The sequence below is a fragment of the Lepidothrix coronata genome, unplaced genomic scaffold (assembly GCF_001604755.1).
Source record: "Lepidothrix coronata isolate B3197 unplaced genomic scaffold, Lepidothrix_coronata-1.0 Scaffold95, whole genome shotgun sequence".
NCBI classification, from domain to species: domain Eukaryota; kingdom Metazoa; phylum Chordata; class Aves; order Passeriformes; family Pipridae; genus Lepidothrix; species Lepidothrix coronata.
The window spans coordinates 1,903,951-1,918,586 of NW_016690275.1; the positions used below are offsets into that span (position 1 = coordinate 1,903,951).

Sequence of the window (14,636 nt, forward strand, 5' to 3'; positions counted from 1 at the left end):
CATTTTCATTTTTTAAAAGTCATTAAGAGGATTTAATTTATTCATGAATGTTTCCAATTTATTTTTGAAGCAGATATCATTTCATTAATGTCATATGTATTGTATTCAATGATCTGTACTTAATTGTACAACATCCTAGGAGGTTTTTGTTTGTGTGTGTCTTCAATTTACTCACTCTGCTCATAGGAGTAAGTGGTTTGATTTTCTTAAAAGTGGAAAGTGGGGGGTGGGAGAGAGGGAAAGAGGAAGGGAGCCAGACCTAAATTTTAACTTGTTTTAAAGTCTTTGCAAAAAGACAATGAAGTGTGCATTATGCACCATTAGCTTTGGTCATGCATTGCAGATTTTTCTCTCTCTAACAAGTAGTGTTTTTTTCTAAGGGTTTAGCACTTAGCAAATGAACCCTATAACCTGTATATTTAATAAAAGGAAGAAAAAATTAGCCCTTGTGGGAACATCATGTTTCAGATATCGGTTAATAATACTTTTAAATGTAGAAGTCTTTGAAGATCTCAATTCAACTGTGGGAAAACTTAAGTTGGGTAATTACTCAAGATGCGGCTGATGTGCTGTCAAGCAGAATTAACCCTATGACTAGGTCTATCTACACAATCTGCTACAAGACAGCATTGTCTATATTGAGCTCTCAAACCAATTAACGGGCATGTTCCAATCAGATTTATATCGCCCAGTAACAATCAGTTGTACACATGGTCATGGCTGTCACAGCGGGACACAAGGTCTGCCCAGCAGGAGACCTGTTAAAGCATGTTACATTGGCAGCAAAATGCATTTCCCCAGATATTCTAAGGAGGAAGTACAAGGTTGGATCCTTTTACATTGCATTAAGGAGGGGATTTATTTTAGGAAGTTACAGTCCTTCTTGTTTCAGAAACAAATGACCAAAGCTCAAAAACTAATTGCAGATTTATTTTCTTCTTTTATTTTATGTGTTTGCACATGCAGGTACATGTAGATGTGTTTTACACATACTCTATATATTTTATATAACCGGCATTGTAATTCCATGCCAAGATCTATGCTACAGGAAAAGAATATCAAATCAATCATAATTTAAAAAATGAACAAGTTCACACTATTAGTTAAAGTCATCAGAAAGGAAACAACTCTCTTTTCCCATCCTTTTCATTCGCCACCTTCCTCCAGTGCTCACAGTATTTTATGTCTTAAATATAATTCTCAGGAGATGAAAAGATGAAAGAAAAAAAAACATAGCATATCTTCCTACTTGGTATTTATAAAGTACCACCAAAAGCACAAAGAAAGTATGTTGGTGATGTGCCTTCGCAAATACCACCACCACTAACTGCCCATCCAGCAGCCCATGCTCAGTTTGGCAGCGTAATTCAGGTGGTATTTTGTGGAGGACACAGATTTGGACTGGGAAAGATTCAAGGCGTGGAGACAAATATACAACAATTAAGAAGAATTTATTGCATGGACTTTTGAAGTTTTTAATGTGGTTTAAAAACTGTTAATATAACACCCCGTTTATATGTATTGCTTGGGCATGTCCAGGCTTGCCCTGAGTTGTTTGCTCTCTGCTTCCCTGCTCCTCCCTCTGATTGGCTGGAATATGCTGCAGTGCAGAGTGAGCTCCCACTGGTCCTCGGTTTTCCCCAGCTCCTCCCAAGTTCCTCCCTCTTCTCCCAAGTTCTTTCTCTCATTTGTTCCCCTGGCTGTCTATCCCACGCACCACCCAGTTTTCTAGCACCTTCTACCCGAACCCTATATACACCTGTGTTCACCCTCACTAAGGGGAGATAGCTTTGATCTTCAACTTGTGTTGTGACCCTTGTTGCTGTCTCGGTCCTATACCTACCCTCGGACCGTGGCAGTACTTACACCCAGCAGGATGAAGTTCCCACTCTGCGAAAAGTGGTAACCTGGGGGGAATTTCACTGAGTTCCAAGGAAAGCTCAGTCAGTGTTTTATTTACAATATTTTCCTCAAGCTGCTGTATACCTACCTACACCATTCTCTCTTGCTCATCACAGTATCACCAACACTTCACTACGTACATAGTCAGACACAACTTGTGAATCTTACTCTCAGCTTCTGTTTATCTGTACGATTGACTTCTCGCTGCCTAAATTCTAGATACTTGCTATTAGTTGGTCAAACAAAGCTCTTGTTCCTCAGCTGCATGGCTTGGTATGGACATAGGTACTGCAATTTGCGGCATCGACAAACTGGCCCAGGGGCCAAGGTGGCAGAGAGGACACGTGGAGGAGGGTCACAAGGGTCACTGGGCACTGTAATGAGTACCAAAGCTCCAAAGAGTCATAAATTACTGGACAACAAACCAGAAAACTGTTATGGGGGTGCTAAATGAATAGAACATTGTCTGGCAACAGCAGAATAGCTGTGGAAGAAAACACAACATGGGAGGTAGAACTAGGAGCCATTGAGAGCAGGAGGGTCACCTATGTTATGGTTATCGTTTCCCCTTGGGAAAACAATGCAAAATTTAGGACAGAGTATTACAGAAACTGTTAGAGATCTTAGAAAGGCACAGAAAAAAAATGAGGAAAATAATAAAGTGTCTTCGGCATAAGTAGCAGATGTGAGAGAAGCACTCTGCAAGAACACAAAGTCATCTTGGCTCCTTGAAGGAATGACAAAGCTTCCAGCAATTTCAATGGAAGCAGCACTTTTTCCTTAGATCTTCCAGTATTTACATCATCTTCTTGACAGTACATTAGACAAAGGTATCAGAAACTACTTGGATGTAGGTGTTAAAAATATGCAACTAAAATATAGCCATTTAATAGGATAAGATTAAATACTGAAAGTACATGCCGAAGCACTGTTCTGCTACACGCAAAAATATTCACTCTGGCTCCTTTATATTTTTAAAACTACAATAACTAGAAGGCAAAAACTCCTAATTGTTTGTTATCACAGTACATACTCTGATATCCAACCTAAGCATCCTGCCAGACCAGATGCACCTTACAGTGCCAGGTCCTGGCTGTACAAATTGCCTTCTATCATTTATGACAAGAAGAGGGGAAAAACCCCCCAATGAACAGAGTATTTTCTCTACTTCTGCCTTATAGCAGTACTCTGAAAGTCAGGCAATCATTCGTAAATATCTTTGGAAATGAGTCTATATGCATAAAGAGATCAAGAGAGTATTTACACAGTGTATTTATAGAGTATTTCCAGTTGTGATATGGCTCAAATACAACACATGGCAATACAAATGCAAAGTGGACTCAACCACCAACATACCGTATGCAAGGAAATAGTGAGCTACTGGAAAGGTTTAGCTGAGGACAAGGTGTTGCAATACTTTTAAAGATCCCAGAAATAATTAAGCCAAACACAAACAATAAAATATATGATGGTCATTTTATCTGTACTGCAAAGAGGTGCAGGGTTTCAACCTGCTCCTTTTAAAAGGCATCATGTATCAGATGCTCAGACTGCCAGATACTGAGAGAGAAATGGAATAATGATAATCACCACGTGTTCCTATAGTGTGAATTTTAAACTACTGCCTTCTTAAGTATGACTGAACTGCAGTTGTTCAGTGCCCCGTTGTGGCACAGTGTGACCACACACCCCACAGCTGAACCTAATGCAGATCTGCTACTTGCCAGGGAAGCAGGCCTTTGGCAAGAAGAGAGGAAAAGGACTTACTGCAGAACCTCTGCTGTTGCGTTACAACTGCCTTTTCTTTTACCCTTCATGATGAAGTATTTAACAGGTTTATATAGGTTTTCCTGAAGGAATGCGGAGAACAGCCTTTGAAAGTCCTGCAATTCTCTCAGAAAGTACTCTGCAGTTCTAATCCTCTTGCTTTACCGTGGAAGGAGTAATTTATTCCTCTCGGCTTTTTTATACCTTTGCATTAGTAGTTTTAAAGCAGGTTGTGTGTGCCTTTGCAAGGTTTTCCTGTAAGGATGCTAACACAACATTGGTAGGAGGAGACATTCACTATACTACTTCCCTATGGAAAGAATTTTGATAGAATAAAGGTCTGTCACAGTCATAAAGATGATAGATGCAGCTTTGGTAAATCTTCATTTTCAAAGAACATCATTCCATATTGGCCTGGGCAGTTTGCTGAAGAGACAATGATTTAGCAGGCTCCTGATGCAATCTAAGCTAACTGATGTGTGAGCAGAATACAATCATTCCTCTCTCTTCTATGTTTGTCTCCAATGGTACAGAAAATAGTAAGTTGGAATATCAGTGTTCCTGGCTACAGCATTGCTAGCAAGCTAAAGAAGGCCAGGGCAGAAATGCTCAGTTGTGAGCATGTCCCTGGACACTGTGTTGGCCCATATCATGCTCACAAGTAGTCTCTCCTAGGCAGGACCTAGGCAAACTGCAGAGGAGGCTCAAGCCAGGGACCATTCCCCACAAGCAGGATGAACCAGGACACTGTTTCAGAGGAGAGCAATCCAGGCTAAAAACACAAGCCACTTGCCACTTGCCTTTAGAGCCAGAGAAGAGGCTTTTATCAATTTTATTTACAAGTATGGACCCTGCCCTTCTGAAATCATAAACCATTACTTGGAAGCAGTCACTGATCTTACTCATGGGTCCAACTTCCAAATAAAAAGTCAAGCTTCCAGAAAAAAAAAACCCACAGCAGTATTACAATGTAAAAATTAATACCTAATGTAACTATCTAGGAATTTCTGAGACTGGGAATTTGAGAAGTCCTTGAGCTTTAAGAACTGTATAGCTTCTTGGGCAGCAGAAGGAGCAAAGCTGGGCTTGCTGCTTCGTTGTAGCCAGAGGACAGAGCCTGTGGTGTCTCAGGCAGCAGAACTACTCACAGGTACTTCCCAGAGCTGGACATTCCTAATGCCTCTCTATCTTCCACCCTCACGTGGATTCTCTGTTATAACACAGTAATACATATTATTTACAATAATATTATATGCTATAATCCAATAATATAGTTGAACTCTTGTTCAGGTCTCCCCTCAGAGAGGGCTTGAATGTGATCTCTTTCCTGATTTTCTTATCTCTTTTAGAACTTAATATCTTTGAGGTTTAATAACTACTTCCCTGCCAAATTTGGCTGAAATTGTCAAGTACATTAAATGATACAGTTTTATTATTAGGAAAGGACTGACACGGAGTCAGAATAATGCTGTATGTCTTACTTCCTTAGGAAGTCTGCTTAAAGAAGAAAAGTTTGATTCACTGTTGATGGATGCTGTGACAATTTTTCTTCTGCATATTGATGAAAAGCCAAATTCAAAAAGAGCATTTTAACATCACAGAATTATTTAGGTAGGAAAATATCATTAAGATCATCAAGCCCAACCATTAACCTAGTGCTGTGAGGTCCACCACTAATCTGTGTTTCTAAGCACCACATCTACATGTCGTTTAAATACCTCCAGGGATGGTGATGAGTAGTCTCTGGGTGAGTTCTGTCCAGAGTTTATTTAAAATGTGAGAGCTATAAACAAATACATATAGAAATCTACAGCTTCTGTAGTCATAATCCATAGCAATCCACCCTACCTGATTTTACTTGAGGTACATACATACACATAGTCAAGCATAAGGTAGGTGAAGACCAGCTGAAAATTAGTTCTCCCAAGCAGGGTGACTGATGAACAGTCATTACTAAACAGTGTGAATTTCAAACAAGGGAAATACCATATCAGACTTAAAAGTATACAAAGAATCCACTGAAATTTTACACTAAAAATAGCAATGAAATTCCTGGTAGAACCAGTGGAAATTATCTATACAGGCAATCATCCCTGGTACTCGGCACTGGTAAGGCTGCACCTCCTGTGTTCAGTTTTGAGCCCCTCACTAAAAGAAGGACATTGAGGTGCTGGAGCCTGTCCAGAGAAGAGCAATGAAGCTGGTGAAGGATCTGGAGTACAAGTCTGATGGGGAGATGGGGATGTTTAGCCTGGAGAAAAGCAGGCTCAAGGGAGACCTTATCACTCTGTACAACTACCTGAAAGAAGGGTGTAGCCAAGGTGGGTGTTGATCTCTTTTCCTAGGTAACAAGTGACAGAATGAAATGGCTTCAAGTTGCACTAGGGGAGGTTTAGATTGGACATTAGTAAAATTTCTTTATGGAAAGGGTTGCCAAGCACCGGAACAGACTGCCCAGGGAAATGGATGAGTCATCATCCCTCAAGATATTTAAAAGACATGTAGATAGGGCACTTAGAAACATGATTTAGTGGTGGACTTGGCACTGCTGGGTTAACAGTTGGGTTAACCTTTAGGTCTTTTCCAACCTAAACAATTCTGATTCCTAAACCAGTGAAAACCAAGTTACTTCAAACAAATGTTATTAGATAGAAGCTGCTGGTTTTGACAAAGTTTTTAAGGAAGCTAAGAGTCAGTCAGGACAGATGAATCTATTAGATCTTAATAGAGATGCTACAGTGATGATTTCATATGGGCTCTCCTGGCCAGATAGCCAGTGCTGATTTGTCATTTGGCATGCTCAAATGATATAAAGATCATTAAGAAAGATTAAAGACCATTAATTAGGCACTCAGCACTGGGGCAAGGAAATTCCTTGTAGAGCTCTAGCCTAGTGACTGAAATCCTCCCTTGTGTTGTGAAGGCAGGAGTGGTACAGTGTTAGTGGCACAATGTTAATGGTACGATTATATTACCCACCCATGTTTTCACTTTCTCGTGATTGGATGGATGTCTGAGAGATGTTGAGAAGACCTGACACAGCTCAACAAAAATCAAATGAAAATATAGCATGGATAAGCCTACTGCTATGTCTCCTAGCACATGTTCAGAAGAGCCAACACCATTACGAAGAATTCCTTCCAGGAAGCAATAAAGGCAGCAGTGGGTGATTTATGAAGACTTGGCAATTCAGTCCTTGGCCCTAAAAATTGGAAGCTGACAGAACAATAATATTTCTTTTTTTAAAAGGAAATCATTCTCCCAGGCTTCCCAGTTCCCATCTATACCACATCTTTCTCACAGTCCTGCATATGGTAAAGGATGTGACCATGGTTTGTTAAATATGGAATAGCTTCTCTCCTATGGCAATAGCACGAGTCATGGATTTCACTCAGGTCCATTCTAACCATGGCTACGGACAGAATGGTATTTTTGCACAGTGCACAAGAAAATGCTTTGAAAAATTAAAGTAGGTGCAATTTTGCAAATACACTTGGCCCTTAGAAAACACTGAGGATTTGGGTGGCATAGGTGGCCCTCTATGAACTGATACAGAAAAACACAACCTTGTGGCAGAGGCTGTCCATCCATGATAAATGTGGCTCACAAAAAATTAACATGAGCAGGTATGGTTGATAAGGATGAGGGCTTTTTCTTTGGCTTATTAGTTTTCTGTCAGATCAATGTTCTGCACCAAGACATGCTCCAGCCACACCATGTGAGGTCCAGTGAAGAGGAAGCCATGAAAAAACACCCTAGAGAAAAGCGGGGGCGGCAGGGGTCCTTTTAGCATAGGCCTACAGCTAGACTGGAGTAAGTGTAACACAAAACTACATAAGGGCTGGTTTGCAGAAAAGGAGGTCTTTGAGATTAGTTTATTGTCTCTCTCATTTATTGCTTTCTTTAGGGCAGCTGTACTGAGATGTAGGAGACTGTCTGGCGTGAAAGTTGAGAGATAGAATAATTAGATTCAATGGCATGATTATGGATTTTCTGTGTGACGCACCTTTGATTGTGGAAAAAGTTAAAGCATGTCCTCCATAAAGCTTGGGAGGTTTCTCATAACACTAGTATGAGTAGGTAGATGAAGAGATGTCAAATTCCTAGTTGTTTCTTTTATCTTTCCCATGATAGAGACAGAGTTCTGTTTTAAAGACCTACCAAAAAATAAGTCTTTCATCTGTAGTGTAAAATTCATGTGTTCCCTGACCTTGTGTGTCACATGGTAATGAAACAACGTAAATCAGAAATGTTAAAAGTTGAAGTTTGTTAATATTACTGCTGAAGCTCCGGTCTCTTTCCTAGTTAAACTGACAGGTCTATAGTCCAAATATATATATTTACAGATTACAAGGACATAAAGAAAAAAAAATTAATGGACAGCCAATGAGAAACAAATGTAAAGGCAAGTTTCAGATGACTATCTGGACATTACAAAACAAACAAAAAAACCCACTAAAAAAACACCCCCATACCACCAAAAAAACTACTTTCATTTTAAATGGGCAATGTGCCATGGTCTAGCAACTGCAGCGGTAGTGGATCAAGAGATGGACTTGATGATCTCAGAGGTCCCTTCCAACCCAGCTGATTCTATGATTCTATGATTCTTTCTCCATTAAATGATAGAAAGGAAGTCAGTCTTGAAGGTAGAAGGTGAGATCCTGGCTCCATTTAGCAAATATGAATTGACTTTGACAGAGCCAGGATCTCCCCCACAAAGATTTGGCTGTTGTAAGCAGGAGAATGTCTAAATTGCCGTGTAGAAAACCAGGTTACGGAGACTTTGGATCCCCACTTTGCATCCCCAAGCTAAGCACCACGGTAACACATGACATGAGACTATTGTCTTGGCTGTGTTTGTAACCATCAGTTTTTCAACTCAAAAGATTCACATTCTTACTCAAGTTTCTGCAGGTAATCTTCCCAACAGAGGAATCAAACATCACAGAGATTAAGCACTTCTTTCATTTTACAGATACTCTCTTGTGAACAACTATCACTATCACATCTGGTGATTCTAGAGCTATATCAATTGTATTTTCCTTTGTAACCTATTACTGGCCCAATATTCTATATTATTAGCACTGTCCTGACCATCCTGCTTCATGCTCTTGTAAAGGTACCTCTTCAAGTGAGAGGGACTGAGTCAGTGTGAACTGAGGGGGAAAAAAAGCAAGAAAAAAAATTAAATTCATCAGAATGAACACAAGCAGCTAGAAATAAGAAAAAACACATAAACAACCACTGAATCTCTGCAGAACAATGCAGTGATCAAGAGAATTCAATCAGCACTGCTTCTAGCCTTAAATTTACAGCTATAATTGCCAGAACACTTCTAAAGAGTATTTTTCATGCAAGACAAAAAAGTTAGTATTTCTTTCTTAATCCTTGCTCCAATTCCTAAATCAGCTCTCCATGTGTGCTATTTGGGATGGATGGAAATATAGTAAGTAATGCAATTTTCCCAGGTTTTGTTTTCTTAACTGCTTGAATTCTAAAGAAAAAAAAGCATCTACTTTTTTCTCCATTATCAGATAAAATGCTGTAGCATGGATCGAGCATTACCACCCAGTAGCTCTTAAAGCTACCTGTAAGTAATGATAACAGTCAAACTTCAGTATCTGTCAAGGCAGTGGAAGACTATGTTGCAATTATTTGGCATAGCTGCATATAGAAAAAAATATTTAAACAATTACTACTTATTTTTCTGTCATATTTCCTGTTTTACCTGAATGTTATCTTACTATCTTATTTATCATAATTTTTTTATCTTTATTATGAGATTAATTTTACTATAGAACTATTATTTACATTGCTTCTCATGTATCCCTTTACAGGCTGAATGACTTCCCCATTCTGTGAGCCTATAAAATGACCTTATACAATTATGTATGGAATATACACAAGATTAAACATAACCTAAGAGACAGACATCTCAAAACTATATTTAGCATACTCACTTGAATAAAGGAGTCCCACAAACAACACATTTGTATATTCCTTGAGCTTTATGGTGTGTGTACTCCCCCTCAAAGGCACTGGAAAAACAACACAACATTTTAAAATTAAATAAAGGAATTCGGGGGTTTTTTAATTATCAAAGTATCTAAGTCTTTAGAAAACATTATAGAAAAAACCCACAATTTCAAAGTTGGAAGTTGGTTTTTATTAAAGGCAGCAAACAAAGCAGGCACAGGAAAAGGGGAATGTCCTTGTTAGTGCGCCTCAGGTGTTACACATCATGCAAAAGGAAGCAAATTGTCCCACAGTTCAAAGGCCAGAATTACAACACCAACAAAAAGGCGTAAAACTGGAGTCTTCCCCTATTTGGCAAGTGAACTGTCAAATTTTTGTAAACATTGATTGTTTAGCATGTAGCTCAACCTGCCACACGTGCCTGGGCCAGTGTCTGGGCAGTGTGGCAGGCTCGGTGGCCACAGCGGAGCGAGGTGTGAGGTGCTGGGTCAGGCTGCCACTGGCTGCTTGGGCAGCAGAGGCATTGTAGCTGAAAATGAAATAATTGGTGCATGATTTCAAGCTGTGTGTGCCTTATATTTTCAGTTGAAAAGCAATATTCCAGCTTTAAGGGAATATTTTTCTAAGTTAACAATCTAAAAGGCTAGGAGGTCATTCACCTAATACGAATCAGCTGTGCTAGCCCAACAAAAAGCCTATGTGCTCAGCAGCTTGTTTTTATTATCCTTTCACTGTTTTTATGAGGTCCAATTTTTTTTATAAACAGGATTTTTAAGAATGACCTAATCTCCAATTGTTTGTGTGCATTAAATCACGTTGTTGGTCCCGTACACAAGAGCGCAGAGGGCCGGGGGGAAGGCAGGCCTCCCAGCAGAGGCCACCATCTCCCTGCCCCGCCAGGGCTGCTGGAGGACCGAAGGGGCTGGAGCGGAGAGGGGGACCATCCTTGCCAGTCTCCCTGGCACATTCAGCCACCAAATTCAGCGCTGTCAGGAAAAGGTTTGCCTATTAACTGGGACCGCACGTGCAGCAGGGAGCCCTTTCAACTCATGAATGAAAACAAGCAGTTACATCATTAGTACATTTGGAGCAGAGGTAAAGCCAGGGCCTTAGGCCAAGCTCAGTGGTATAAATTAGACAACAAAAAATGGCTGGGCTTTGGCAAGTTACTTTCGTGCTGGAATCAGCTGAGAGAGAGACTTTATTCACTAAAAACACTCTTGGAAGCGAGTCTTTTTTTCCCTCCAGGACTTGAGGCTGGCTTCCAGCAACTAAAGCCATGTGAGGGCAGTTATTGAAAATTTTTTACATTCCAACCACAAATGAGCCAATAAATACCTTCTCCACATGTGCTTCAAAAAGAAATTGGAGTGGGGTGGAAAAGAACTAAATTATGCTACCTTCTTTCTGCAGCCAAAACGTCTATACTTACAATGGCCACCTTCAAAACTCCAGCCTCTTGGCACGGGGCCATTTCCCTCGTGGTTCTGCTTACCACGATGTCTTCCAAAAAAAGTGTACCTAAACCACTATTACTTCCACACGTTTTGTAGTAAACTAAAACCAGACTCTAAACATAAGCCTGGTGACTTTATAAGACATGCAGTGTTCATTAAAAGTCACACAAGACCTTTGGCCCTGGCCCCCATGTTGCAGATGCTTGTCTTTGCAGTAGTGTTAATTTGTAGGGGTTAGTAAACAAGTGCAGAAATCCTGGGGAAAAGAAAAACCAACAAAACTTGGTGGGGAAAGTGAGGAAACTGCAGTAAGAGGAGAGGTGGAAAAGAAATATGCCTGTGTTTTCAGATCTGAGTTTCTTTCATCCTACCTTACCTTTCAGTCCCTTTCTCCTGAGTGACATGGTACTGCAAGGGTGTCAGCCGCTTCCTCAGCTCCTCCTGGGAAAAGACCACCTTACAGTCCTTTTTATCCCTACATGACCCTGCAAAGGGAGAGGATATGGAAGAAGGAGCCTTTTTAGCTTAAATCCTGAATAATTGCTTTGGCAGACAGCCACAGCATAGCTTCTGCATTCACTTGTCAATGACCAGACCGGTCCCTATTGCACAAAAAATAGCTCAGCTGTACCGCAGCTGATTATTTCTTCAAGTTTAAAAAAGAATTTTTATAGAGAGCCAGGTGATTCCACTGGAGCAGTGACAACGTGCTACAGCCAAAGCCCTTCGATGTGTTATACACTAAACTGTTGCGCACACAATCATTCACAAGAAAGTACCATTTTTCCGACCATTAAAAAAAAAATCTGCGAAAAACCCAGCTACAGCTGAAACATTCTTTACAAGACATCTATATTGGAGACTTATGGTAATGGGCATATGATGTTTAGCCACAACAACTAGCAATTTCATTACCCTTAAAAGTAGCTAACAATTCTAAATCTTCAGAATTACAATAAGGTTGATTTAACTTCTAGTTGCATCATCATTCTTTATGACAGTAGCCATTTTATTTTTTCACTGTTGAAGCACTGAGGAGCAAGTAATTTCTTTATGCACAAGGCTGTACAAGGTTCAACAATGAACATGTTGTAAAATTTAAGGTTGCTATTGAAATTACTCTCCTTTGAAAATCTCAACTTTTGCTTTGCTTAGTTCACACAGAAAATCCAAGAAGTAAAAAAAGATTACTGTAAAAGAACACATTAGTATAGTGCAAAAATTCACATCAGGAAAGAAAAAAAATTAGGTTGCTTCTGGGAATGAAAACTCCCAAAGTAGTAGCAGAAATTGCCAAATATTCAGGTAACTTACATAATCATTGGCAAAAATTAGCTGACAAAATACAGCAGGGAAAAAGCACTGTAATTATGACAGTAATTAAAATATGGCACAATTAGAAATAAACAGTGCTGACAAAAATATTTTTTGCTAGTAACATGTATACACTCATAAAAAGACCAATTGTGTTCCCAAAGTAGAGGCAACAGAGCTACCCATCTGTATGTCATTTAGTACAGGAGAGGCAATGGCAGGTTTAAATTACATGGTATTGGATTGCAATTTCCTAACGTTGGATGCTTTTCTGCTTTTTTACCTTGAGTCATTACTAAGAAGTGTTCATAAAAAGTAGCTTAAAGCACAGATGCTTGCAAATCATTTAGGAAAAGATGTTTCTTTCTTCCTCCCCCTCTTCTTTTCTCAATTTTTTAATGTGTGGGAGTGGGTGAATAGGGGAGACAGAAAAAGAATAATGCTATTGGTCACTATCAACTAACCACTAGCCCTAGGAAGTATTTTCAGGAAGAAAAAAGTAAAATTGAAAACATCTGATTGAAGTAAATAGTGCAAACATAAAAACCTTTACTACTGAAAGAAAGGTATTGAAAAGCGATTTTATTTCATAGATTAGAAATTACTTTTCATCTAAACATTCTTAAAAACAGATTGTTTTCCACTCTGAGCCATCTCATTAGCTGTGCTGCAGAGCCCTCGTTTTAGTGGCAAGCTTTGAAAGAGCGCTGCTGTATGCCTTTGTTAGCTTCAATCTTATTTGGGAGAGGGATAAAGATTTCATTCCAGGTCTCTTTGTTTGTCTTTCAAGAACCACTAAAGCAGTATTCACACAAATTTTGCAGGAATGTGCCCTGTGCCATAGCTTACAAATTATTTGGTTTTGGTGCACTTAAAGGTCACCTTCCAAATTAGCAAAATTTTCCTACATCCTGGCTTTTCAACCTTAAATGTAAATATTGTTTCCTAACTGTAAGTGAGGTTTGTTCTTTATAACATTTGGTTGCTTATTTAAAGATGTCAAACTTTGGAGGTTTTTATTCTCCAAACGTGCAGGACTCTAGGACTAATAATTCTTTCAAAGTATAGCTAACAGGGAAAGGAAGCATATACATTATATAAATAGCTATTGTTATCTTGCATTATGCAGCTCAGAAAGAAACTGTTTGAGAAACAGTCTTTTATCTATAATTACAGTCTTAAAAAATAGTCTAGAGAGCAGAAAATCTTGTAAACCAACATCACTTTTAAAAATATCTACCCATAATTTAAAAAAACCATACTATTTGCTCCTCAGCTGTTGCAAAAAAAAAAAAAAAGTAAGCATAGCTTCACTTTGGAAAAAGAGAAAATACTGAGTGTTTTAAAGAATGGTCAGTACTCCCTCTTTACTCTCCCTAAATAATTTTTCATCTCTTTTAGAAATTTAATGTTCTTCAATCAATGGGCTCACTGTATGCACAAAAAAATTTCTAGATGCCACTTGATCTACAACACAGATCAGAAGTAGAAAGCATGTTAAAAAAATATTTTCCCCACCTGTTTTAATGATTAACTGCATATTCTATACTACAAACAAGTATTTTTGTCTACAGGGAAATTTTGCCAAAGTGCAGTGGGGTAAACTGCAACTGACCCCAACAAAGGATTCTCCAGGTTTGTAATTTGAGTACTCATCAACAAAAAGTTGCACTACAAGCACTACAAATCATAAAAGAAATCTCTTGGTCGAGTCCTCAGCATTCAAGAAGGCCCTATTCAATTAATTGCACTTATTATTTAATTGCTAGCAACAAAATAATAGGTCAGTAAATGGATCACACTATTTCCATATTGCCAAAGAGCCAAGGAGGTAAAGCAAGGCTAACCCCCGATTGCAGAGCATGTAAGGGTACGTTACCTGAAACAGGGCTAGTCTGCAAGCTTCTATAAAGTGCAATGAATCCTAGAAACCACTGGATGAGATTCCTTTGATTAGGAAAAGAAATTACATGCTAGAGGGACAAAAGTGCTCAGAGTGGTTGCTTCTGGTTTTGAAACTGTTCCAGGGTACAACACAAAGCTACACAAAGATATGCCCAATATGAGAAAAACTGTCACTAGGTGAGACTAAATTAAATATGAGAATAACAGAGTCTGGATTCATAGGATCTATATTAGGACTCTGGAAAGGATCTCACTTGTTCTTTGGAGGTGATGTTTGATCAATGACTTTTAGAGGAGCCCAGGACAGCTATG

The 14,636-nt window shown here is 39.1% G+C and overlaps 1 protein-coding gene across 3 annotated transcripts in view; it reads right to left on the reverse strand.

Annotated features, from left to right (window-relative positions):
• Positions 1 to 14,636, reverse strand: part of MSRB3 (methionine sulfoxide reductase B3) — a 107,635-nt gene that overhangs the window by 64,075 nt on the left and 28,924 nt on the right. For all 3 annotated transcript variants that reach the window (XM_017822158.1, XM_017822159.1, XM_017822157.1), the window contains 2 exons: positions 11,482 to 11,590; positions 9,633 to 9,710 (listed from right to left, as the gene is read on the reverse strand). In XM_017822158.1, coding sequence (XP_017677647.1) covers positions 9,633 to 9,710; positions 11,482 to 11,590 — 187 coding nt within the window. The remainder of the gene's footprint in view (positions 1 to 9,632; positions 9,711 to 11,481; positions 11,591 to 14,636) is intronic.